At 41.7% G+C, this 25,315-nt stretch overlaps 3 protein-coding genes and 1 long non-coding RNA gene across 13 annotated transcripts in view; 2 read left to right on the top strand and 2 right to left on the bottom strand.

The window, feature by feature from the left end:
• The window catches only part of LOC110834225 (uncharacterized), a 30,664-nt gene extending 30,087 nt beyond the window's left edge, over positions 1–577 (bottom strand). For 2 of the 7 annotated variants that reach the window (XM_022073151.2, XM_087346855.1), the window contains exon 1: positions 364–558. The gene's annotated coding sequence lies outside the window, so the exon portion shown is untranslated. Of the gene's footprint in view, positions 1–307 lie in introns of all 7 variants that reach the window. The other 5 variants (XM_022073152.2, XM_087346854.1, XM_087346850.1 and 2 more) reach the window with 5 other exon arrangements.
• Positions 578–2,237: 1,660 nt separating this feature from the next.
• On the top strand, positions 2,238–11,225 carry LOC110834226 (uncharacterized). Of its 3 annotated transcripts, XM_022073156.2 has the most exons (11): positions 2,238–2,503; positions 3,701–3,861; positions 4,170–4,306; positions 5,317–5,384; positions 5,479–5,525; positions 6,440–6,688; positions 7,591–7,790; positions 7,944–8,410; positions 9,792–9,857; positions 10,047–10,172; positions 10,459–11,225. In XM_022073156.2, the coding sequence occupies exons 2-11, from the start codon at positions 3,742–3,744 to the stop codon at positions 10,515–10,517; spliced, it is 1,539 nt and encodes a 512-aa protein (XP_021928848.2). In that variant the 5' UTR covers positions 2,238–2,503; positions 3,701–3,741; the 3' UTR covers positions 10,518–11,225. The 3 variants fall into 3 exon arrangements, with proteins under 3 accessions (XP_021928848.2, XP_087202964.1, XP_021928847.2); XM_087346838.1 differs by having other exon boundaries at positions 2,239–2,503; positions 7,591–8,410; XM_022073155.2 differs by lacking the exon at positions 2,238–2,503 and adding an exon at positions 2,564–2,714 and having other exon boundaries at positions 7,591–8,410.
• Positions 6,147–7,594, bottom strand: LOC110834229 (uncharacterized). Its single transcript, XR_015534626.1, has 2 exons — positions 6,852–7,594; positions 6,147–6,734 (listed from the first exon to the last, which is right to left on the bottom strand). It is a non-coding gene; the product is annotated as an uncharacterized LOC110834229 (long non-coding RNA).
• A 1,386-nt stretch (positions 11,226–12,611) lies between the features above and the next one.
• Positions 12,612–24,767, top strand: LOC110834227 (uncharacterized). 2 transcript variants are annotated; one of them, XM_022073157.2, is made up of 4 exons: positions 12,612–12,685; positions 20,465–20,555; positions 21,852–22,083; positions 22,208–24,767. In XM_022073157.2, exons 2-4 carry the CDS (start codon positions 20,491–20,493, stop codon positions 23,561–23,563), a joined length of 1,653 nt encoding a protein of 550 aa, XP_021928849.2. In that variant the 5' UTR covers positions 12,612–12,685; positions 20,465–20,490; the 3' UTR covers positions 23,564–24,767. The 2 variants fall into 2 exon arrangements, with proteins under 2 accessions (XP_021928849.2, XP_087202966.1); XM_087346840.1 differs by lacking the exon at positions 12,612–12,685 and adding an exon at positions 13,915–14,112 and having other exon boundaries at positions 20,467–20,555.
• The last annotated feature ends 548 nt before the right edge of the window (positions 24,768–25,315 follow it).

Here is a 25,315-nt window from a genome sequence, read left to right as displayed (position 1 = left end):
CCAGGCAATATTATCCGTCAACACCTCGAGTCAAACTGAAGTCCACCGGTACCTAACCTTAAATAAATTACTGTTTGCATATTCTTACTTTACCGGCTTATGTATGTTAATCATGTAAGTGAGTATTATGTAAATGAACAGAGGGGGAATAAATAAACAGCCATGAGATTGGTTAAATACTTCAAATACAAACACGTTGGAATTCAATGTCTGCCATGATATTAAACTAGTACAGAATCAAACGTTCTCGATAGAAGTGTGCTGAAAATGTATTAAGTCAAGAATTATAACGCCTGAGGTGACTTACGTTTAATTCGATACTGATCGTGCCCTAAACTAGCGCAAGTTAAACTAAATACTTACTATGATAACAATGACCGGATACAAAATCTCATCTCCCGCATCACGTTCCATACGTGAAGGTAGGCAAAATTCGGAAATCGATTCAATTGTTTTACACAATGTGACCAACACAGATAATACCAACATTTGTATAACATTCGTTTCAGTTCGTTTCCACGACCTCTTTCTTACGTACACAAAATTTTCTATATAAATTGCAATATGAACAACGTTCAAGAAACACGTTCATTATCGAAGTATGTATATCCATATACGCAAAAAAATAGAAATTATTACGGTTGTAAAAACTTGCAAGGCATTATAAATTTACGTCGTTGAGAATCACGAGAAACGTTTTGCTTCACAGATACACAGACAGCGAGATTTGGGGTATTACCGCTATGCAGGTCTGGCACTCTTGGGGGCGTGCAGGTGTACGAATTGAATTTTAGGCGTTAATTCATGCGCAATAGTCTGCAACAACGAAACTGTGGCTTTAGTTATATATCGACACATGGTAATAGTGGTTATATATCACGGGAACTGGAGTTTTCCTTTTTCTTGATGGGCAGAACAGCTTTGTATTTACACACTACCGACACAATAAAAGATTTTTAGGGCATAGCCGAGCATTATTGCTCGTGTTCGGAAAGATGTAAGTACAAGTTCATGTGTTTTTGAAACTGTACTTATTATCTAGAGAAACTGTTCCTGCCACAGTTTATGAAACTTTTTAATTTAGATTCATACGTCTCAATTTTTCGAAGTTATTCCAACCAAAGGCATCGACAGAGTTATTGAAGACGCTATCTTGCTCACGTAAAAGAGGTTTCCGTTGTTAAGAAATACGTAATCTAATAAAGAACAAAGATAACGCACTTGTGTTGCAATTATTGTCTTATGTTCCACGTCTTTCAATGAAAAACAATTAAAGATAGAACGCGCGACATTGAATTTCTAGATCACTTAAATTATTTCGCCAACTTGTAAGTGGAAAATTACCCACGACTTTAATAAATACGGGCATGAAAAGAACTCTTGCATAATTTACAATGAGAACAGGCGGGAGATTTGAAAAATGTGTTTTTGTATCTACACGTTTTGTATCACTTCCCGTTACTTTTTTCAGACTGTGACATTCCGTTCCCACTGAACAGGCTCCGGCCAGGCCTGTATACTATAAGCTCAAAATATTATGCCATAGTTGGCAGCGCAGATGGCCCATGATGTAACAAACACTGTGCTGCCATCTATCCTCACGTTGTGAATGTGACGACCAGTCAACGTCGATTATACAACATGCTCCTCCGCCACACTACGTGAATAATAATAATAAGTCGCTCAAACAATGTTTGGCCAACAGATTAGGGAACTTAAAAAATACCGCCATTCAAGGAAGACCATACAACATTCGAAAGACGCCAATGTAAAATATATAGTAACGCATCACAATAAATCTATATAATACATGTAACACATTAAAAGAATGTATTTCAGAAATGGCTGTTGCACTAGCTATCTCAGGGACAAGGTTTATCTCAGGTACATAAAAGTAGATACCCTGTAAAATGGTGAATGAATGGAATTTCTAATAAAAATAATAATAAACAGGCACAATTTTTTCAAATCTCCTGGGACATTAGACCGTGAGATCTGGTAGTGTTCGTGATCTGTGGTTGCACTTATGAAGAACTGCAGTCAGGCTCAAAAATAGCCCTTTAATGTACAGTTTAATCCACAAACAGGCGTCTGAAAATGAATGAGACAGACTTAATTTCTCAAAGTGTCTAAGCCTAACAGATGACGCATTCATAAGTGTCCTGCTGTTTGTGTTATAAGAACATCTCTATTGTTGGACGTGTTCCCTGCATATGAACGCGAAGTGCTAACTAGCAATGCCGCAGTAACGTGCCTTCAAATTTCTAAGACTCATCATCAGAAACATTTTCTGTTTCAAATCACACGGATTTATTCATTGGTTGTGGTCGCTATACGGACGCCATGTCCACTTAACACCGGGACACGTACACATAAAAAGAGAGAGAGAGATAGTGTGATATTACGGGAATCACCGCGTTGCAGGTCCGACGAAGTTCAGTGCAGCGTTGGTGATTGTTCGTGTGACGACGAAACTGTGATTAACTATAGACAAGCATTGTTTGTAAGTTTAATATTTACAGAACAATAATAGAATGTGAAGTGTTTTGGGTAATACTGGTTGTAATTCTTATGAACTAGAATTTTTAAGTTGAGTCGCCATAAAAAGAATCCGCTCAACATAGGATCACACAGAGTGTGATAAAAGGGGAATCACAGCTTAGCAGTTCTGACAGTTCAATGAAAATCTGACTAATTACAAATCGGCATATTAAGTAAGTTTGATATTTAGAGAACGAACACAAAACAACCATAAAAGACGATGAGTTATGTGTAATACTGGTTGTATTTTATGGCTACTGGTGTTTTTTTTTTAAAAAAAATTGATTTATAGAAGTTTCTAATGTCAACAAACTACACGAGATAACTGCCGAAAATTTTTGTCAAGCTGGAAAAAGAGACATAAATGTTTTTGAAATTAATACCTAAAGTATTTGTTCATACATTTTATGGAACTTGTTTCATTTCTTATCGAACATGTGTAAATTTCCAAGTTAATACATCGATAATTATCGACACGATCAAGATGTTATCTTCATTATGAAGTGCATATATCTTTTCTGAATTTTTTCCTGATACGAAATTAATAAACTAAGTAACAAAAGATGATCGTGAAAGAGGCCAAGGTTCATCGTGGACTGTAATGCCCGTATGAGATGAACAATGATAGATAACATTAAATGTTCCGATGTGTGATTACCGTGTTCGTACTTCAAACGCCCTCGAATTATATGTAATTAACCGTTTACATTCCCCTCGTATGTAACAAGAAGTCTGTCTCTCGCATTGTTCTCAGTTATTTTCAAATTTTGTATTCAGTGTTAAATTTATCTTTGCAATTTTGGCGAGGTGTTTTCTTAGCTGCACGGACTGAGTTATTAAACAATATTTCGAAAGGGATACAAATGACACGGAATGAGAGTAGACAAGTTTTACACAGAGGAAACAAATTACTTTAAAGAAATCGTATCTTTGATACATCAGTAACACATGCCACATGCTGGTAATAAATGGATATTTAACAGTTACGAAGTGCAGAATCTTCATCCCGAGTCTGTGCAGCCTTCGATGACTTCGGACAGCCCTCAGCTGGTGCACATTTTGTTCGAACCATTAAATGGAATTTTAATTATTTAATTGTGTGACTGTCATTATGTGTTAAGCATTTTAAGCCTTCAGTGAGTGTTTTGTTTTCGAATAGGACTTTTGAAGATTTTTGAAGACTTACAAAAAATTAGTGCAATGAAGAGAGTACTGATACAGGATGACGACAGAGATCTGTTTAGTGTTCCATTGCAACCCACTGTCTATCAGTACTATTCAGAGAACAAAAAAGAAATTCACAGAATGGTGAAACAGCAGGTATGAACACACACACATTTATGAAAATGTCCTGCACGGCAAATCAAAGGTGTAATACTATTTGAGGCAGAATGTACACAAGGAACCATTCAAATTAAGAACTTTTTAAAGTATCGCAGTTTCAGGCGTTAAAAAAATCTTCTACCCCTGTCTGGGATCGAACCCCGGTCGTCCAGTCAGTAGTCAAGTCACTGTACTCACTGTGATGTATTCAGCGTAGAATTTATTATTTATTGGAATTTGTTAATAGTGACAGTTGAAACATTTTCTGTTGTTTTGTGCTGAACGGCCATTTTGTTTTTCTGTAGCGTGCCGGATTTTGGATTCAGTTTGTGACTTCTTTCCGTTCCTTTATCACAAATTTTTGGATGTATGGACATGCCAGCCCCGAGATCAATGAAGAGGCGTTCGTTGACATGCTAAAACTGCTCACAACAGAGAATAGGTGAGGAATGTGATGAACCACACACTTTTTCTTTAATTCTAGTAAGGATCGGTTTATACACATTGAATCTGTGCTTTCATATAATTCTTACGCCTCTCCTTTGCAACACCAATCCTTTGAAATCTTACGACAGCAAAATGAGTTAATATTGACCACCAGCCGAGTGCACCCGTGCCACTGCCAGAATGGCCGCGAGGCTGTGGAGAATCTGTTAAAAATAAAGACATGGCCCCGAGGGACGTGAGCTGGGTAGTGTCGATGACATTCGAATGGTTTTAAGTTGACCACATTGAGCCAGGCCGTGAAGTACTGAGTGGCACTGAAATTGCGAAGTGTGCGCGAGGGCAGTCGGGAAACAGGTACATGTGTCGTCGATGATGAGAAACATTAGTCGAACAGCTGAACTTCGGTGACCTGAAAGCTTCTTCCAGTGAGGTTTCGAGTTGTCTGTACTTCATTATTATGGACGGCATTACGTCTGTCGTACTTGCAGTGGAACCTGTAGATGCATTGTTAATAAAATGTGCCTGTGAATTTTAATTAAAATAACATGTATTTTTTGGTGTATTTGTATGGCAAATTGTTACATAATTAGTAGATACAAATGGAATTGTGGATTATCCATGACAGTTCTCCCTTTCTTTACCATGGACAGTCAAAGAGTTTTGCAGAATGCTGATTATGTTCATTCACAGTATTATTATATCCAACATTTTATAGCGTATTTACTTCTGAGTACCTGAGACGAACCTTGCCCCTGAGGTACATTTTGTTTTTAATAAGTGTTACATGTATTATATAGTTTTATTGTGAGGCATGACTATATATTTTACATCGGCGTCTTTCGAATGACGTATGATGATCCTAGAATGGTGGTTTTCTGAAGTCCCTATGTCATGTTCACCCGGGATGTGGCCAAATATGTTTTGAGTGACTTGGAAACAGTCTCAGTTGCTCCTATAATTACTGAGAATACTTTTGCTTATTGTTGTTATTATTATTCCTTCCAGTTTCACAGGATTCATTTCACTGATTGAATCAATCAAGAGACTATATACATGTGTGGGATCACTAGGCGGTGAGTGCCTTATTCGTAACACAATGCCATTCATTAATCAATGTGCGCTTGTCCTTGAGATGATTAATACATAGTGAATTCTTTCCTCCCCCAGTGTTCTCCATGCCTGTTACAGCGCAACAAATGTCAGGATTCAGCAAGGTAATATATGCATTAAATTATACCATAAAATTAAAATTGAGAATACCAAAATTTGTTTTTGTCCTGTAGATGTACTTAATTATGGGCCCAGTTAAGAAACGTATGTAACAGATAGGATCCTGAAATGCTATTAAAAAGTGCTAATCATTTTACCAACTTACTAGTGAATACAATAATATAGAATTCTAAAGGAACTCCATTCTTGCAGAACGTCGGAGCTAAAATTAATGTTGTCTGTGTGGTTTATCGTACAGTAGAGTGTTAAAACGTCATATTATGGGTCTGCCTGGTGTAACTGATCTGTGGGGTTTAGCGGTTTATCCGTACAGCCAGATGTACCACACACATGCAGTGACATGCAGTCTGTACGTACCATATTGTAACCGTGTATGTGGAAGTGGGGGTACAGCTCCAGGCATTCAGAACATCAGCACTGGGAGAGTAACGAATAAACAGCTTCATACGTCTGTGTATTTTGGTACCTACTCAATAGGTGCCAGTGTGGGAACATAGTTACCTTCCAGTATTTTCAAGACTTGGCATCAACCAGGAACCCTAGGATGATGGAGGGAGACGCAGTCTCTAAGGCACTGGAAACTCATTAATTCCAATTCACATGGCTAATCATCTGAAAAGACTCAAGTCTTTGCTGTATTATGTCTCTGATAGCTGCTTACATCGACATTTATTGGCTACACAGAATTTTATTCTGCGATTAATGAATTAGAGGCATGCTATTGTGACATGCAGCTGGCTGAATGTTGCACAAGCTGTGATGCAGGGCCAGTAAAGGTTAATGTAGTCTCTAATCTGTTTTTGTTCATGTTGAATATTTTATCTGATATCCTTTGAATTTTTAACTAATATTTTATCAATAAGTATTTAATATATAATTTTCTAATGTTTCATATTAGCCATTTGTCACATTTCCAATCTATTCGAGATTCGTGAATTCTGTGGTGGTAATGTATCTTCGTTGGAAACATGCTCCTCGAGTCCGGGCACGCACTCCGCCAGCGGAGTGGACTCCCCCCGCTCACTGGAGTCAGCCAAACGGTCGTGGTCCAAGTTCATATGAGCGCTACCTCTATGACCGTTGGGGAAATGAGCTGCACAGCCTGATTCGTGTGGAAAAGGACTTGATGAAGTTCTTCAATCCCCAGGCACGTCTGACCGTTTCACGTCATGTCGGTGTTTCTACTTGCAGTGCTGAAATAAGTGCATGAGTTTTAGGCTGGTCTGCACAAACAGGCCAGAAATTACCAAGTATCAATTAATGTCTCATATATTTGGTCTGTAATTCAGAGTATTAAACCTAAAACTTACTCTAAATTTCCTTATAATTTCCATTCCTGTTGGCATATAGATGCACCATTTAAAATGCAACCCAACAACAACAACAACAACAATGTATCGTGGTACAAAAATGAATTCAGAAGCAGTGCATTCATCATTAATGTTCCATGGTTTTTGAATGAACTCCTATATTTTTCAGCTCCGCTTGCCGGGTAGGACCGCAAGCTTCCGACATCTATTTAGAACTGATTACACGAAGCACTTGCTTTGTGAAATGTCAGAACTTTGTTGTTATGAGGAAACACTTGGCAGTGATTTTAGAACATTTCACCATCTCAATACTCGAAATGTTGACTCTAGAAATGTTTATTTTGTATGTTCTTTATAATGAAGTACGATATCAAGACTTAACCAAACCACATTTCACATGTGATAATTACAAGATCCTAGTTGCCAATTCCACACTTAAAAATTGTAAAGAGTGCAACTGTATGACTCGATTGCTTGTGTAAGAATCACATTTATTATTCTTTGATTACCGCCAGAGTGACGGCTCATTAATCTGCTTCACACTGAAAGATGATGTCATAAGAGTATTTTCGATTTACTGTGTCTTGGTTTTTTTTTTTGTAGATAATCTGATTGCAGAACTTTTTGACTCTAAGTGTGTAATATGTTTAGTGAGAAAGTTAAAAACTTGTTCACAAAGTTTGTCAAACTCGGTATGGTCTTTCATAGAGACAGTCAAATGTTTATGATTTATTTGCAGGAAATAGATGACACCAGTAATGCTTCTTCAAGCACCAGTCAGAAGAGAATGGGTACTAACTATAACACAAGTCCGAGGAGAAATCAAAAGAGAAGTCGTAGAGATGCGAATAGAAGTGGCAATGTCCGTCAGAAACAGAAGGAAGAAACTGTCCCTCCGACAACCACCGGCAATAACGGCAAAAGAAATGACACATTTAGGTATGACAAGCTTTTCAAATTTAGCAGCAGGAGAACGAAAGATGGTGATGATCAAACGAGTGGTACGTCATCGTCTGCAGTTGAAGCAAGTGGTAATGCGGGTGTGACGAGGAAAGATGCCACTTTCAGATATGACAAACTGTTCTGTTTCAGAGAAAAGAAAAATTCAGAGAGTAATGTACTGAGTAAAAGCACTGCAAGAAAGGAAAATAAAGAAAAATCACCTCTTCCTGCAGACAAAGAAGTGGCCAGTAACAAAGATGCAACAAACGAAACTGCAAATGATAGTTCCTTCAGGTACGACAGACTTTTTAATTTTAGCAAAAAGAGCACTACAACTCAGAATGAGACTTCAGAAGATAATGATAAATCAGATGGAAACAGAAAGAAGGAAACTGTGCGTCAGTGTAAAGAAAAAGGATTTACCACTAATGCAGACGAGACGAAGAATGCCGGAGGAAAAGACTTCTTCAGATATGACAGACTTTTTAGCTTCAGCACAAGGAAGCAGAATCTTCCAGCCAGTTCAGAAAATGTTTCTACCCTCGACAGCAGCAGCAGCAGCAATGCAGATGACTTGCATGATTCTGAGTATGATGGGTTCAGTGGATTTTCCAGAGGTATGTATTCCATTCATTTGTACATTTCAGTGCCTAGATGCTCATTTGAGATGTGCTTATAAATGTCTGCTTTACAGGAGAAGAGAAATCTATTGTCACCGTTCCCAAGGGCCGCGTGCCAAACGGTGAATCCCACTCCCTCTCTCTCTCACAATTTGAGACGCAAGTGATAATAAAGCCAGATACTGCACAGTTTTACGAGAGCTTTCTACACATTATTTTCTGTTCATACTTACTTTTAATATTTAAACCCACTGTCTTGATAGTCACAGCTGAAAGTGACTTAATTTGAAACGGTTTTTGAAAGTGAATATTTGATAAAATTCAGTGAAAAATAATTTTTAGTTGAATAGTGTGACGAGCTTTTCAACAACAGAATTGAGAATTCTTCTTTAAATATACTGTTCACTTCATTATATTAGCTGCCGAACCGTTGCTGGGCAGAAAAATAAATCTTTTTCTTTCATTACAATAAAAAGGTTCTCATGTAGCATGAGATTAATGTAATACAAAGTTGCAGTGCTACGTAATTCTGCTGGTACAGGACGACGACTACCAACAAATTTACTGTTTATGCTGCATGAGATTACGGTATGAATGAGTGGATGTTATTTATGAATAGAGCTGAAGAAACGTGACAAGGATAACGTGAATGTCAGTGTTGGGAACAGGAACAAAACTGTGAAGCCTCGTTAGAATTATCACACTAGCAAATATTTAGCTCGGAATGCTATGGCTTTCTCAACGCGTGATCCATATTGAAAAAGCTCTGACAATGGTGAAGTACTCAGCAGAAAGAAGTCATCGCACTTTCCACATCCTGTCGTCATCTGACGAACCTAACAAAGATGTACGAACTGCACAAAATGCTCCATTACTGTAGATTATGGACAATGAGATAAGTTCGTTTACAGGAACAGATTTGTAACATTTGTACCAGACTCTAATTTGGGACACTCGTTTCTGCACTTGCATTTGTCATGAATTCTTGCTGCTGGTACCTTTACACCAAAAGAGAAGAAAAAGCTGAGGGCTGGCATTTGTTATTGTTTTGTGTTTTACATTTTTTTATCGTCAGACATTACAGGCGATCTTTCGTATTTATAAAAAAATTAAGTGCACTCGCACACCGAATCCTCTGAAATCTTACAGTTCTCTGTGCCAGATGTGATACGTCTTGCTGCCATAGCAAATGCGTGAGTGAACGGTTGGCATCTCTTCCACTTCAGACACTGTCCACAAATGAGCGAAAAGTTTGAGTGCAGATTTGCAATTTGGAGAATTCCTTATATTGAGATTAAACTGTTGTGAAGTAATGCTGATGAATGATGTGGTGTTTAAGTATTACATTATGACTTTACTATTTTTCGTTGTGCTGCAGATTTCTTTGGAGGACCATTTCAGCGTGGAAATTATGGGAAAATAATGCCGCAGCCAGTATGGAATTGTGAGTATGAAGTATTGTAGTAATGTGCCCACGTGTCCGTCCATCTGCAGAATTACTGACTGGGTTTTGATGATGCACAGCAACAAAGTGATTTATGACAGCTAAGTCACACAACAAAAATAACTGAACTCATGCAAACGTGTGATTACAATTATTTTGAGTGCATTTGTGTTTGTTTTTCTTTCTCAGTTTTAATGCGCAAATGCAGCAACTGCAACATCTTGGAGAAGTCCCCTGGGATGTACAAGGCTTGCAAATTCTGTGTACAACACAGAGAGAGGGCACCAAACGTCTACTGCGGAGAACACTGCGCGAGTGAGTATGGATTTGTCTGTTGGGATCCAATAGTAATTTTGAACGTTCGTATTCTGTGACACTTGGGAATCATCCCAAAGAAGCAATTCCTTGTTTTATGTGGATCTGTGGTTTGTCTCGGAGGAATTGTCACATGCAGGCAGAAGCCACCCATAACCTGTCTCTGTTTGACATGTAATATTTGTGTTCAATTTGTTTCTTATGACTACCATCGAGTTAATCCACTGTTTCAATTCTTGGTTCCTTTTGTAGAGTAAATTGATTTCATTCTAACCCTTTCTTTCAGGTGCTCACTGGATGAGGCAGCATTGTGCCGATCATTTCCCATATCCTGGTATGATGTAACCTAGGAAATGATTCTATCCTTTTTGAATGATTTATTTGCAAGTTACATTCGAAATATACTAAAGATTTATGAAGCATTCTATTCTACTTTAAATAAGTTTTGTGATACGATATCAATCTAGTATATCCATGTGATACGCCTTGCAGTATTTAGAATGTGTTGATCCAGTTCAGGGTCTTCATGAAATGTAACCTTAGTTACCTGAGCTGTGACATAATTGGGTAACAAGTCATATATTGATGGCCGTGCTGTCTGGTAGAAGTTTGCCAACGTTTCAGAGGTCCTTGCTGCCTCCATCATCAGGGCACACCTCTGAAACCGTCTTTAGACTCCGTGCCGAGAAAACCTCATATCCTACTAAGTCATGTGTTAGTGTAATATTGTTTGTATTTAAAGTGTATGACTTGTTCGTATAATACGTGTAATGTATCATTTGAAAAAATGTTTGTTAGATTTTGGACTTGTGAGTGAGTGCATTCTTAGGATTTACAGGAGCTTTAACACTTTGAAGCTGAAAATTGTCTAAATATTCAGGAATGCAGTGTGACCCAGAAAGAAAGCACTGTGCTCCACCATTGCAAAGAACAGCCTGTATACGCTGTTTAAGGAAATGATCTGTGGTTACATTGAGAATCGTACAAAATAATGGGTTGAGAATTATAAGGAAAAAGGATTCATAAAATAAAAGTCTCTTTTTGTGTATGCAACTTCAGTTTCTAGAATTAAAAATTTTGTTCTCTGTGTCTTTTTAAGCAATAAAAGTCAGTGACCTTACAATTTAAAATGCAAGTTGGCTCTGCTTGGATACCGGACGCGCACGCGGAGGTCCTGAACAGTCTGCGGTTGTAATTTTTTTTTTACACCGTACAAAGCATTACTGTGACTAAAACTTAATATACTTCAAAGATCTATTACGAATCATAATTTCAGGACACTACATTAAGTGGCATTAGTGTTCTTCCCACCTCAAAAGTTCGTGCATCCATCGTGGCACTACCAATTGTGTAGCCTCCAATGACACAATGTCCAGTCCAGATTTCATTTGAATATGTTAGCGGATCTTGAGATGGAACATGTGCATGGACACGCAGATACGATCAGACTTATCCTTTCATTCAGTACACATGTTAAGATTGTACGTAAAAATCAAACTAAATTATACAACTCATTTAAATATAGAAAGAAGATTTGTGAACTTTTAATTTGTGATAACACTTTATGGAGCTATCAAATCTTCAGATTCTGATTAGGCACACAACTGGTCTAGAAATTCGCTGCCTTTTTGGAACCCCAAAGTTCACAACCTGCCACCAGACCCTGCACAAAGTTTGTTAAATTCATTTCACAACCAAATAAAATGAGAAAAAATTGTTTCATTACACAAATTTTTAGACACACGAGTGAGGAGTAACTCTGTATCACATGGTCCTTGAGAGGCTAGTGGTATGCTAAGCTATCCAAAGAATTCCCTGCCTTTTATAAAACCGGAGATTACCGTGCTCACGAGAGCATGCAACCAGTTCCTGACCTGATCCATATCAATCCAATCCGACCCTCCAACTGGTATTTCTCTATGGTAAATTTTGATATCCTGTCATCTATGCCTTGGTCTTCCAAGTGAGATGCTCTTGTCAAAATTTTTAGTCAAAAGTTGTCAGTTTCTTATCTACTCCATGTGTGCAGAACTCATCCTCCCTGATTTGTTAATTGTAATATGTAGACTAAAATACAAATTATAGAGCTCCACATTATTCAGATGTCAACCCCTTCGGTCAAAATATTCAAACCTGAGTAACATTTCGTAACATGCTGTGTTTGGGGGGGGGGGAGGGGGTAGCCCCTTAAACAATAGAGAAGCTGGAGGACTTTGAAAACTGGGGAATAACAAATTATTCGGAACAGATTTATTCCCCTAAATTTCATATCATCGTAATCTTTTTATGAACCATCGAGGGGGACGTTTTGAGCATAAATTACAATTTCAAACATTGTTACAAGGGACGGCGGACAGCAAGCGTCAGCGATTTCTCAAGGTACGAATAGTGCTGCCTCTCCTGGCAATGTACTAAACTATGAGAATACAGAATCCGACAGACGAGAAGTTACTTGGCATTCGGCGACAGCGGACGACGGAGGTGTCGGGCAGGGCTGAAAGACACACGCACAGGTGAGAGAAATAAAAGAAAACTGTGACCTTGCTAAATATCCTCAGAGAAAGGGGTTATTCCGTTCCTTATATTTCGATATGCTTATTGGAACGGAGTGGTACAAAGTAATCTGCTCTACAACGTTTTTTTGGTGCAGAGCTGTCGATACCAAATTTCATCCAGATTAGTTTAGTAGCAGTTTTCGGAGTCTCGTGGGGAAATTTGCCAATGCAAGTCAAATTTATGCGTTGTTTAACACTCGTAATTTTTTAATTTAATTTTATTGATGTCAGTAGCTCCAACGAAAAGGCAGTGGTTTCCAGTTTGGGGCCCCGAACCCTTGGGGGGGGGGGGGGGTCCATGGGGGTATTTACAGTGTTTGAAAAGGCTCTAACGAAAATCGTACTGCATAATGTTTTCTGAGAGCATTGTTGGTGGCATTTTATTCGCGTGTTTACAAGTGTCACTGACTGAGTGCGCCAACAATGGCCATTGGTTGAAGACATCGCAAGTACGTGCGTCTGTGACAGGATTGGTGACCGAAAACGTGCACCGTAATCAGTGATTGACGAAGTGACAGCAGAAATTAAGCCAACAATGAAGTGTAAGTACGTTTGTGTGACACTTAATATTAAACCCCTAATAATTAAGGATCGTTGGTTAAAATCTGGATCAGCATTAAAACAAAACAAATTGGGATAAGGCAGACTGTTTGTCGGCGTCTTTTAGTGTTGTGCTGTCTAGGTAAAATGCTGATCACTTGTCCAAAGAGTTCTACCAATGTTTAAAAAATAGATCGAGTAACGTCCCAGGGACCATCAAGGGTTGTGAAGCCACGGATAATAAGTAGCAAGTGTGCGCTTTGGATTTATGTGCTCAGGACAGAAGCCACGGTGTAATTTGTTAAGAAACGTTCTACAGCGCAAGTATGAGGCCAGCCGAATATCGCATGCATCTACAAAGAAATAACCAACACGTAAACCGGGACTTCACGCAAGAGAGAAATCAATGCAGAAAATATGTATCAGCTGTAATAATGGAAATGCTATCTTTGCTTCCTATGAGTCGACCTTATCGTAGCAGAGACTCGAAAACAACATCGAGAAGGATGAGAGACGCTAAAAACCAGCTGGTGGGGAAAATGCACACTGAACAACGTTTCTTGCAAATGGACTCGCTGCACGTGACTCCAGACGTCACACTGGACGAGGCGGAGTTTAAAACTTTGTCAGAGTCGTTGTTACCCTAGTATTTGGTGAGAAGTATAAAGTGCGAAGCCCCTCCGTCTTATTACGTCTTGCACTCCGGTGACGACTGGTTTTCTCTGAGTTTGCTTCTACGTCGACCTGATCACTTGAGTTTAGTGGAAATCCTGCGTCTTCTCCGAGCTAACTCGACGAGAAAATGAATTCTTTTGTTCAACGCGAGTCGATCCTGATCGATTAAGGTACAGTGGTGTGATTGTGACCTGTCTGAATGCAGTTTATGACATGTAATGCAAGACTGTGATATGTTGCCCTGAAAGAAAGCCACTGGAACACATTTATAATTATCAGTTGATTTCATGTCATTAAAATGAACTTCGCTGTTGACGTACTGTCATTTTTTGGTTAGAATTCTTAAGGTCTCGGGTTGGCAGGATTTCTCGTGGCTCTGGAGAATTATAATGAAGCAAGCTTCCACGTCATTTCTAATTAGCAGTTCGCCATTCGAAGGAAATATTTATAAAGAAAACTTTACGACTAGAAAAAAACCCAAGATTAATCTACGCCATTAAATAAACTCCCATCAATTAAGTAGTTGATAAGTAGACCTAAAGCAGATTATCAATTAAAGTATTACAGCACAATGGAACACAGCCAAGTTTCCTCTTTCATTCCGCCAGCCATCTTGGGCAACCGCAGTGACGGAGGCGTCCTGGGGATTCCCCGCCCAGGCGCTTCGATCCGAAATTGGAAATTATCACATTTTATTAAGATCTGTCTGAATACCTTTCGTGGAAACACAAAGTTGGTTATCTGGTTCAGAAAAGTCCACCACTCACTCCACACCCTGTTAACCATACATTTTAATATTATCCCCCCCCCAAGTGCGCCTCGGTCTTCCACGTCGACAGGGTGCCGGGGAGAATATCTCGACGTAAGGGCAGTAGCCCCTCACTTTACCGGAGTTGCCGGAAGACGAACTTTCAAGGCATCCGGAAATCGACCCTGCGAGAATCTGCATTCGCTTGTTCTGGGTGTACAAGACGTGAGAGGCGAGGGTTGCAACTTTAGCTGGAGCGACAAGGCTCCCACCCCGATGGTGTCTGTGCCCCTCAGCCAGATACCGACACGTAGAGCGGATGATAATATTAAAAGTGTGAAATCGTCGGCTGAGAACGCAGTAGTAAATCTTAAAATGCGCGCAAATTTATGATCGTCTGAACGACTATCAGCTTTTCAAGGACTGTCGGTTACAAGGATTAAAAACCCCCGCAAAGTTCAAAGGGTGAGGGAAGTGTTTTTAAAATGAAATGTACGCAGCGTCAGGCCGGTTTACCGGAGTCAAAGACCGGAAGAATAACTTTATGATTTGTTTTGAACCTCGCTTTCCTCTTGAAGGTTAAAAATAGACTTTGAACCGAAGGCAGAACAGAGCTTGCTCAGCCAACATCGCCACCCTCACGGTAGCAGCAGGACCCAGGGCAAAGGGAAATACTTTCTCCCTTTGTACGTCTCGTTCTGCACCAACCCCTAAAACTATCCTTCGTCCACGTCACACAAAAGCGACTGTCGTCTGTATCTGCGCGGTGAACATTCTCACTCACACGAGTCCACAGCCAAACAGCAGAATTCCTGGAATATTTTGGGGCCAGAATATTTACATTTTGAAATCAAGGTCCCTCTTGGATTTGGCAGGCGGCCATTTGCACCGCCGACTCCAATTTAAAAAAAACCCTCCAGTTTCTATTAGTGAATCCTAACCTGAATTGGTTCCAAAACAGCACGGCGCTGCATCGGACTTGCTTATAATACTCAACGGCACATTGGTATTGCCTGAGCTCCGCGGGTTTTAATGTTCTGTCTGCAATATTCACGAGCTGGATCTGACTAAAACATCGAGGGTTAGAGTCCACCTGAGACGTAGCAGAAGCCCACGTGACCACGTCGCAACGCTTGGAGTCTGATGAGGCGTCCTTTCAGCTGGTGTTTGATTTCAAGGTCACGCAAACGTGAGCGCGTCCTCGCCTTCCTCTGTCATTAACACAGAGCTAACGTGCTAAATGCTGGGCAGTGAGTGAACCCTCCCAGACAAGGTTCTGTGCCTACGGGCTCGAAAGTTACGCCGTTCTTGGGACAGAATTGTTCCTCTGCAGACGGCACTCCGACGGACGGACGGACGGGTTTTGGGCCGAAACTTAAACGGGGAACGCCCAGAACACGGAGGAAGAATGCTAACCATTGTTCAGCGATTTCCGGTGCTCAATCGCGGAGACGTTTTTCGGGTACAGAAAGCTGTATGGCGGCTGAGAGTGGAGTCATCTGTTTGCTTCTAGATTCAAACCGGGTGCCTTCCGATTACACAGCATCCCCTCTTCAGAATATGCAAATGAAGTCTATATTTAGAATTTCTCAGAAATACTCTGTCGAGTCCCAGAACCTGGTGACCGTGGACAGGAGAGGGGGCACGTGGTTCTGCGTAATAAATCAGCCATTTTAATGCCCCCTCCCCCCCCCGTCGTGCTGTTGTGTACACAAAAGTAAGGGTGAAAGAACTCGGCCTAACCTATCTCGCGCGTTGCCCCAACGAAGACGACAGTGAAGTCGGAGCGACGGACTCTTTTACTCTCGGAGACACGCGAATCGGGCACGCAGATCCTTGCCCTCTGAGAACGCGACACAAGTTGATTTATAATTACGAAAGAGAATATACAGTTTCTTACAAAACTTCGCGGCACGCCTTTTGCAGAGTCCTTCAGGAGAAGATGACAGTAGCTCAACTGGCCCAAACATTCACTACTTTTACGAAATCCGAAAGATAATTTCAGTGTTAAAAATAGCGCCACTGGGTCCTATCGTGAGCCGACTGAATCCAGTCAACAGTCTGTAAGACTCATTTTAATAATATCCTTACATCCACACTTTGTTTCCCGACACGCGCAAATGTCTGGGAGGATGAATAAACACGTGTTTCTATTCTCGGCTCTTTCGATTTCGAGAGTTGGTTCGAGGCTGAAGGTTTTCCTCAGGCGCCAAATAGCATTTCCTGTGCTGTGATCAGAAGTTGTGTCGAATCAATTATCTACGACGGGCCGATAGCGGCGCGCGGCCTTGATCTTGAGGTCATTCAGACAGCCGAAGTTCAAGGGTCACTCCTCGGGACTTCTGTCAAGATAACGCACAAACACGTTCAGGCTCCAATGCAGAATTCAGGGACGGAGCACTGGATGGAAGCCGTCATGAAAGGACTTCCCTGTCCTCTGTTTTCCAGGGCTGCCATTTATATTACTTGATTTAAGAGCGCGTCAGCATCTGGAGATTCGCCAGAATCTGCTGCAGTCAATTTCGTTCCTGAAATAAAGACGAAGATGTGTTTGTTGTCTGCGAGGCGAAGAGTCCGGACGAAGTTGAACGCGAAATTTTCGCTCCTGACCCCCAAGAGCGCGCATTAAAATTCTTCCACTGCAGTTGGCACTTGACATAACTGACGTCCGAGGAACTACGTACGGCCCAGGGTCTCTTTAAGATGTCCAGAGTTGCTCCTAAGCTAATGCACTTCTGCAGTCTTAAGTGCCTTATCGCAGCTTCGTTACAGAGAGGAATTAATCCAACAAGAAACGTTCACTTGCAGAGAATCGGCGTGACGCACTTCCTGCACGATCAACGAAGTCTCGACGACTTAACGTAATTTAAGGCCGTTGCTTCGTGGCAAAGTAGCCTCGGGTCACGACGACCTAACAGCGACTTTGTGTGTGTTAGAAAACATGAACTGGGACCACTTCTGCTCGTGAATGTTGGAGTACTCGAAAGAGTACTCACTTCCAGGCTCGTTCGAGACGGGGCGAAGGCCCCTAGTATAGACAGTCTAGGACGTCAATTAGTCGAGGTGGCTCGAAGAACGAACGTCCTCCTAAACCTGACGCCAGTGGAAAGACTGGGCCAGAGGACACGCCCCTTGGATGCCGACTTCATCGTCATCTTGGTGCCACTCAGTTTATTCGAGAAACCGAGACAGCGCGCAGTCTGAATGCAGATTAAATGCGGAGGAGGAAGAATATTCGAAGAAACTGCAGCTTCAAGGCCAACTCACGGGGCGTGGGCCTGCGCACTAGGCACATACGCGTCTGGTATCAGAGCTGCAGACGAAGGCCATAGGATATGCGCGGAGAAACAATTCCATCTTCAGGGAGACAAGTTTGTGAAACATGCCAGCTTACCACGTGCAACTTCAGTGATTGTTATAAGAAAATGCGAAAATTCAAGTCTTTACGCGGGAGAGTGAAGTTCGCCCCTCAACTCAGATCTAAATGCTCTAAAAACAATTTCAATAAGTCTGTTATTTTATCTTCCGGGGCCGATAATCGACGTCTTATGTAACACGACACGGCGGAGGTGCCACCTTTGAGGTTATGTCTGTAGAGCGGGCCCCAAGGTTTCGTTCAAGTGGTGAGGCCATCTGTCACCATTGCGCAGGCGCGAAGTGCGGCATCATGGCGTCACCCGACCCTTCAGAATTCCATACGCCTTACTTAAGACAGTCTTTCACACATTAATTTCATATTTCGTGTTGCGCAATCTCGAACGACGGAAATCGAAGCACGGCCGAAGTCTTCCGACTTCCCGAGATGTTGCGCCATTTGGTGTGGGAGATACTGACGGACGTCTCAGAGGATCTTGATAAGGGGTAGTAAGCGCCTCTGAAACGTCGGTGTATATCTACCGGATACACGGTGCAACTTTCCAAAAGTCTCGTCGTGGTATGATAACTGAGCATCGGGGAAAATTTGTCATTCCATTGTCCTACAATCTCTAAGAAGATCCTAGCTTCTAAATTTGACTAGATTTAGAGGCTACCAGCGAATTTTAGTTTCACTTTCAGGAGAAATGGACGCTGTCCACACAGGAGACAGTGTGTTGTTGGGAGCGGATGCAAAATGGCTTCTGTTTGTTCGAAAGTGAGGGCAGAACACGCGCTGTGCACGCATGCGCAATGCAGCATTTGGTCCTCTTGAACTGCCTTTATTACGACTTCTCAAAGATAAATGCAGTTCCAGTAGCCAGGCACTTGACCGTCAAAAATAATCAGGATGAGGTTAAAAAGGAGTCTACAGATCCGCCTCCAGATGGCAGCACCGTGCGGACGTAATGTATTTGCCAGCTGTCAGCGCCATTAGATGAATGCATTGCTATGTTGAGGGCACATATTTCTTTTAGAAAAATGAGGCTTCTTTGTTGGACATCCATTTTCGCTGCCAGACTACAAATCGGCCTGGTGGGAGACTAACGTCGATGCGAAGGTCAGATACGCGAATCTTGGCGAACACATATTTTAATGCGCGTTCTGAACTCGTACCAAAAGCAATTGAAAAACGGATACCGAAATCTGCAGATCCTTTCAGTCGTGCCACCTGCAGCGTAGAGCGAGACGGAAAACGGAGGCAAAATTTATAATTTTCCTGCGTTATCTGTGATGACGTCATCCTACAATCTAACGCACGTTAAGCGCATTTTAACTCGGAGTCCTCCACATCGCGACGACTTTCAGAAGATGTCTGTTTCCTGGGTTGTTGCGCTGCGTAGAGTCTGGCAGAAGTTTACGGACGTTTCAGAGGTGCTTGCTGCCTAATGACTCATCGCTCTGATGATGGAGGCATAAAGGACCTCTGAAACAACGCAGGAGACAGCAATCTTATTTCGGAAACTCTTACATGTCCTTTAAATGTGTTCAGAGAATCTGTCGATAGAATTGTGGGATTATGAGACGAACATTCAAACGCATTCCAAGGCATCTGAAATTTGGGTTGACCTCGATTTGTTACTTGCGATCATTTTCTGCAATTTCTGTTGTTTTTTTTTCCGACGGGCAAAGCGGTCAGATAAAAACTATTCGTGCCGTGTGTTCACTCTCAGCTGTGAGCGATGTCACGTCATCCTCCGCTACACCAGACGCGTAACTTGAATCACTGTTGCGCGGAGTTAGTTTCATTATCAGTTGTCTTATTCTTGGTCTAGTACAGGGGTGGCCAACCCAAATGATCTTTCGGGCCACTTTGGAAATGCATCATAACTCCGCGGGCCACATATAAAATTATATATCCCCATATTAGATTTAGATACACTATAGACATTTTTTTGGAGTGAAAAATTGAAACATAATGAGTTATTATTATTGTGTTTACTATTATTCTTACATGTAAACATAGATAATATAATAATAATGATACTAAGCGTACATTTTGTAAAAGTGTGATGAATCTCGCGGGCCGGAAAAATGTTCAAGGCGGGTCACATGCGGCCCGCGGGTTGGCCACCCCTGGTCTAGTAGGTTTCGTCCTCCAGGCGTGCCCTTTCATGATTCCCGTTTCGCCGGTCATGTCGTCGTCACTCGACTGTGTTGTTTTAGGTCTAACTGTGCCCAGGCCTGAACATTTACGTATCCGGTCCGCGGGACATTTGTTGTCATAAGGCTTCTCAGGTTCGAGTCACACAGCCTCTTCTGTGCACCAATTGGCCACGCGGGAGAACGAGCTGCCGTCCCTCCTGGTTTCGCGGACCCAGCCAGAACAACAGAATAATTTCTTCTTCTCTTTGTTTCAGAGATTCTGTTCCAAGAATCCATCAACATGAGGAGCGGTTTCTTCATCCTGACTCTCGTTTCTCTGTCCTTCGGATCGCCTCGCAGCGTCTCGTAAGTCCGGCGACGTAACTTCCGCTCAGACACTGACGAAATTAAAGTTGCTGCTGTAATTATTTTTAGCTTTGTGTATGTCTGAAGAAAAACTCGCTCTTTCAAGAGCTGGAGAAGCTGTCATTAACATTTAATATAAATAAGGACAGTTAAGCAAGTCCTTCGAAAATGCCAGAATATTTGGGCCTTGCCTTGGTCACACAACGGAGCGAAGCAACACGTTAGGCAACCCAACACACAGGAGCGCATGTATAATTGCCTACTTCTAAAGGCGGCTCAACAAGACGCCGCTTCAAACATCAGATAAAGAAATCTTAAAATCGGGGAATCAAATCAACGCGAATCAAAAGAAGTCAACATTTATCAGATTCGAAAAACAACAAATCTCTTGCAAAGAACTTCATCAATTATTTATGCTCGCTGTCAGAAAAAGAAAACCCAACATAAATCGGATACGCGAAAAGGATTTTTGCGCGCCTTGTCACAATTCCGCGACGACTTCAGCGTACATGGGAGTATAATATTAAAACGAATCTTGGGGAAGTACGTTATGGAGGTGCGGTCTGACTCGACGACCTCAGAATAAGGCAACGGAAATTCTTTATCTGCCGAATGAGTATAAAATATTATGCAGGATGCGCGTAGTAAAGTTAAGTCCACGAAGGCCTCAAACCTGACTTTTCACAGCCCTGACATTTTTACCTGAAACTACGTTAATGTAGCCAAAACAATTGAATGTTCCGTTCGTTACGTATCCATGGTGAAGGGGACTGACTCCATCTTCGCCCCTTCGTCTCCCTGACGGGATGTGTCGTCCCTACTCAGTCGTGTCGTCATCAGCAGAGCGAAACCCACCCAGCCCCTGCTCTGTACCGGATACAACACAAACATGTTCCTTCTCAGTCACAAATTCAGCAACGAAATGTTTTGCCCTGTCTGTTCTCGAAATTCAGAATTTTCCAGACATTTCGGGCGAAATGAGATCTGAGTGACGGTCTTCTCGAGACCTCAGCCCCGAAGACGTACCTCTGAAACGTCGGTATGTACCTACAAGTCCACACGACGTTGCAACCCAGAACACCATCATCGACGTAAGAGATTCCACCAAACATGTCAGCCACAAACCACGGACGTGACGAGCGCTTGTCGGTGAATTTTATAAATTAAGGGCACTTCTAAGTGGGGCTCGTACCGGAAGAACTGAACCCACATAATTAAATTTCATGTCAATGCCAGTTAAATCTAAGGTTTTGATTAATGCCAAGCGCTGACATCGGCTCTTCTGGTTGTAATCAGGCACGAGGACATCCGCGACGCAATCCTGTCCCTGGTGAACATGTTCCGGGACTCTGGCGACAAGCTAGAACGCCACGAGTACAGGGAAAGGCAGCTCGGCGAGCAGCTGAAGAAGGCGCTCGTCGGTCTGGACAAGCGTCATCGAACGACGGACCACAACTTGGACGCAATTGCTCTGGTCGTGAATCGGTTGGACGACCGACTCTCCGGCATAGAGAAGATGATTGCTCAGGTAAGCGATGACACCTGGGAGTTCTTTGTCGGCTTTAGGACACAAAAAATGCCACGGAGATTAAAGTAAGATGCGATTATTTTGAAGATTATGATACTCACACATTTCTTATTTTTCTTTTCAGAGAGACGAGAGAGAACGTATTCAACTGCAGAAAGCTACAGACGCCATGGAGAACATCCAGAGTTCTTTGCAGGCGTGGATGAACAATGTCGGTGAAAAGATGCAAGCCTCAGGAAGCCAAGTTGAAGGACAAACCGAAGGTCCTGGGTTCGGTGCTCGTATTGACAGCTTGGTGACTAATGTTGAACACATAGAAACTCACATGCGCGAAATGAGTGAGAAGTCAGCGCACAACGAGGCCCTGAAACTGGCTTCTGAAACTCTGGCCAACACAGCGTCAAACACCGAGCGAGTACTGAGCCAGTACGAAAACAGACTCGCAGAACTGCAAGCAAACCCTTCTGCTGTCCAGACGCAGAATTCCCAAGACTGGCATCACATTTTCCTGGCCGCAATGGAAGCACACCAGAAAATATTACAAGATCTGAAAACACTGACAGAGAATGCGACAAATAAGCTCAGTACGCTACCAAACATTACTGAAGTAACAGGGATAAGTAACTCCACTCACGAATTATTACAGGAAATCCGCTACGAAGTGACAGCCGGCACCGAGAAAGGAGTCGCCAGACTCGATGCCAAGCTGTCTGAGGCACAGACCGTGCTGGGTCGTGGACAAGAGGACATGCTTAAGACTCTCACAGACACCGCGGTTATTGCAGAAGGGGTGTACGGAGACATCACAAGAAGCTATGAAGAATTGCTAAAGGAGGTGAGAAGATCAGGAGAAGTAGAAAGTGTTCTGATTCAGACCGCAGACAACGTAATGGACACAAAACGACGGATTGAATACGGCGTCCACCAGATCCTACTTGAAGTTGGTGACCTGGTGAAACTTCATTCCAAAGAACTTAACGCTACAATGAACCGGCGCTTCGACAATCTCTCATCTACCATCGTAGACAGCCACAGCGGAGCGATGGCAAATCTGACGTCAAAGATCGAGACAGAAATCAGCCAAGTGTGGCGTCAGATAGGGATAATGTACCAGCAGCTGACTGAATCAGCTGGTGCACTCGACAGACTCCAACAGCAGACCGAGACTTACGTCAACGGCAGTCTGGAGACTATGGGCAGTATGGGTGGAAAAGTCGGCCAGATCACCGGTCTCATGGCAGAAATGGATTCCAACCTCAATTACCTACTTGGCCGTCTGTCTCTGGTCACACAGGAGTTCAATTCTATCAAGTCAGACCTGGGATCAGCTCTTGATAACATCCGCCATGCATTTATATCTGTTCAGAAGAAAGTTAAAGAGTTTGGGAAAACTGGAATCATCCCAATTACAGGCAGCAATGAGGATCCTACAGCAGACGAAGGTAACCAAGTGTCGCCGATCAACGTGGAAGTCCAGTAGCGACATGAACGTGGAATGTTACTGAAAGTAATGTCTTATATGTTACATGTTTTTACTAATTACTGATATCATGATATTTTGTATCAGTTTTCGTTCTTCTAGAACCAAATACTTTATTTAATGAGGACAGGTGCGTGCTCGCAAACATAAATGACCACTGCGGTCTGAGACGCCTATTTATTGCAATTTAACAATCAAATGCAGGAACTTCAGAACTTTGGTATTGGCTTTGAAGACAAACTTTTTCTCATCAAGGATCTGTGTGACGAACGACAGCCTCTGTGCAGTGTCATTCATTACTCGAACATACCGCTGGAAATATGAAACAAAATGAGTAATTTTCAACTTTCACTTCCTCAACTCGTTCTTAGTCGCATTAATTCTAAAACACTTATCGCTAAGCCATAGGTGGATAGTAAGATAATGTGCACTTCTTTAACATTATAACGCGCTGAGAATGTCATTTTATAGTCTCTCACACAAATGGTACGAAGTGTAATAGTGATTAGTGTGCATGTCTATAATTTTAATTGAATTAATAAATACACAATATGGTGCATCACATTAAAGCACACAAGTCTTAATATTGTACTGTAAGGAATGGCTGAAGTTTTCTCTGCAGCTGAGATCCAATTTCTTTCTTACGAATGGAATTCTTTTTTTTATAAAGTATCTAAAATTGTTGTGCTTCTAAAAACTGCAGTTTGAATCCTTCTCCCTATTCCTGAAAATGGGTTTCATAGGAAGAGTTTTAAATATTTTTAAAATAAGGTTTCCAAAATGTCTAGGGTAGACTTTGAATTTCTAATAGTTATGATGAGAAGATTGGAATGAAAATCTGAGAATGTCATTTGATTCACACGACGGATTTGTACGCTCACAACAGAGAAGTAAACTAGTTCGATAGTGACGCACGCACGTGTTCACATAAACAGTCGATGTGAGGTGAACAGACCTCGACAAACAAAGCACAGGATGTAGAAGATATTTACTTATTTTACAAGAGACTGAATTCTTATGCTTATTTTGTTTTACAAATGTGCGGAGAAGCAGCAGCCTTAAGCCCTTCTGGCATGACATCCCGCTGCATTATGCTGTCAGACCAAATATGTTGACATGTCTTTCTGTTTTGAATCAACACGAAGCTCAGTTGCTGCACTTGTAATACATTTTTGAAAGACCGAATAAAATCTTTTAACTCAAACTTTATCAACATCAAATGTCCCACTTGATTAGTTTCCTGCAACAGACACTGGATGCAATTGGTTCTGCTTCTATCACAGCCGAGTTTCACGAGTATTGACGTCATGTTTGCTGAAGTTGATCACTGACAATAATGTTTTACTCTGGCACGTGTTTCTTTGACGACGATAACGTCTTCCTGGGGTCGATATCAACCGAGTATCTTCACAGCCCACTCGCACCTTATCTTGGCATTCGTCTACCAGGGGGCAGATAGACGATGCGGTTCTATCGATGATTTGGCGACGCTTTGCTCAGTCACAGAAAATCAGAAACTTCAGTTTTGATATCTTGCTCAATAAAAATGCAGAAGTGGAATCATGCTGAGGAAAATGAGTTCATTCCAATAACCTATTAATGATGATCTTTGTTAATAATTTTTGTGTAGTTACCCTCACATTTTGAAAGGATGTACTATCACCCTTTGTTAACAAAATTGAGGAATAATCTTCTTCTGCAATGCCTCTACTTGTGAGCCCACAGTGTCAGCCCAGAACACCATTTTCCTCA

This window comes from Zootermopsis nevadensis, unplaced genomic scaffold (genome assembly GCF_977971745.1).
Source record: "Zootermopsis nevadensis isolate Lab colony 2312 unplaced genomic scaffold, Znev_1.0 Znev_ptg000010l, whole genome shotgun sequence".
In the NCBI taxonomy this organism is placed as follows: domain Eukaryota; kingdom Metazoa; phylum Arthropoda; class Insecta; order Blattodea; family Termopsidae; genus Zootermopsis; species Zootermopsis nevadensis.
Note: the sequence above shows the minus strand (reverse complement) of the source record. Positions and strands in the feature narration are given on the sequence as shown.

Coding starts and splice junctions, on each gene's coding strand:
- LOC110834226 (XM_087346838.1), top strand. CDS start 3,742: ATGAAGAGAGTACTGATACAGGATGACGACAGAGATCTGTTTAGTGTT. Junction 5,385..5,478: donor ATGTGTGGGATCACTAGGCG/GTGAGTGCCTTA, acceptor TTCCTCCCCCAG/TGTTCTCCATGCCTGTTACA. Junction 6,689..7,590: donor TGAAGTTCTTCAATCCCCAG/GCACGTCTGACC, acceptor ATTTATTTGCAG/GAAATAGATGACACCAGTAA.
- LOC110834227 (XM_022073157.2), top strand. CDS start 20,491: ATGAGGAGCGGTTTCTTCATCCTGACTCTCGTTTCTCTGTCCTTCGGA. Junction 20,556..21,851: donor GGATCGCCTCGCAGCGTCTC/GTAAGTCCGGCG, acceptor GGTTGTAATCAG/GCACGAGGACATCCGCGACG. Junction 22,084..22,207: donor TAGAGAAGATGATTGCTCAG/GTAAGCGATGAC, acceptor TTTTCTTTTCAG/AGAGACGAGAGAGAACGTAT.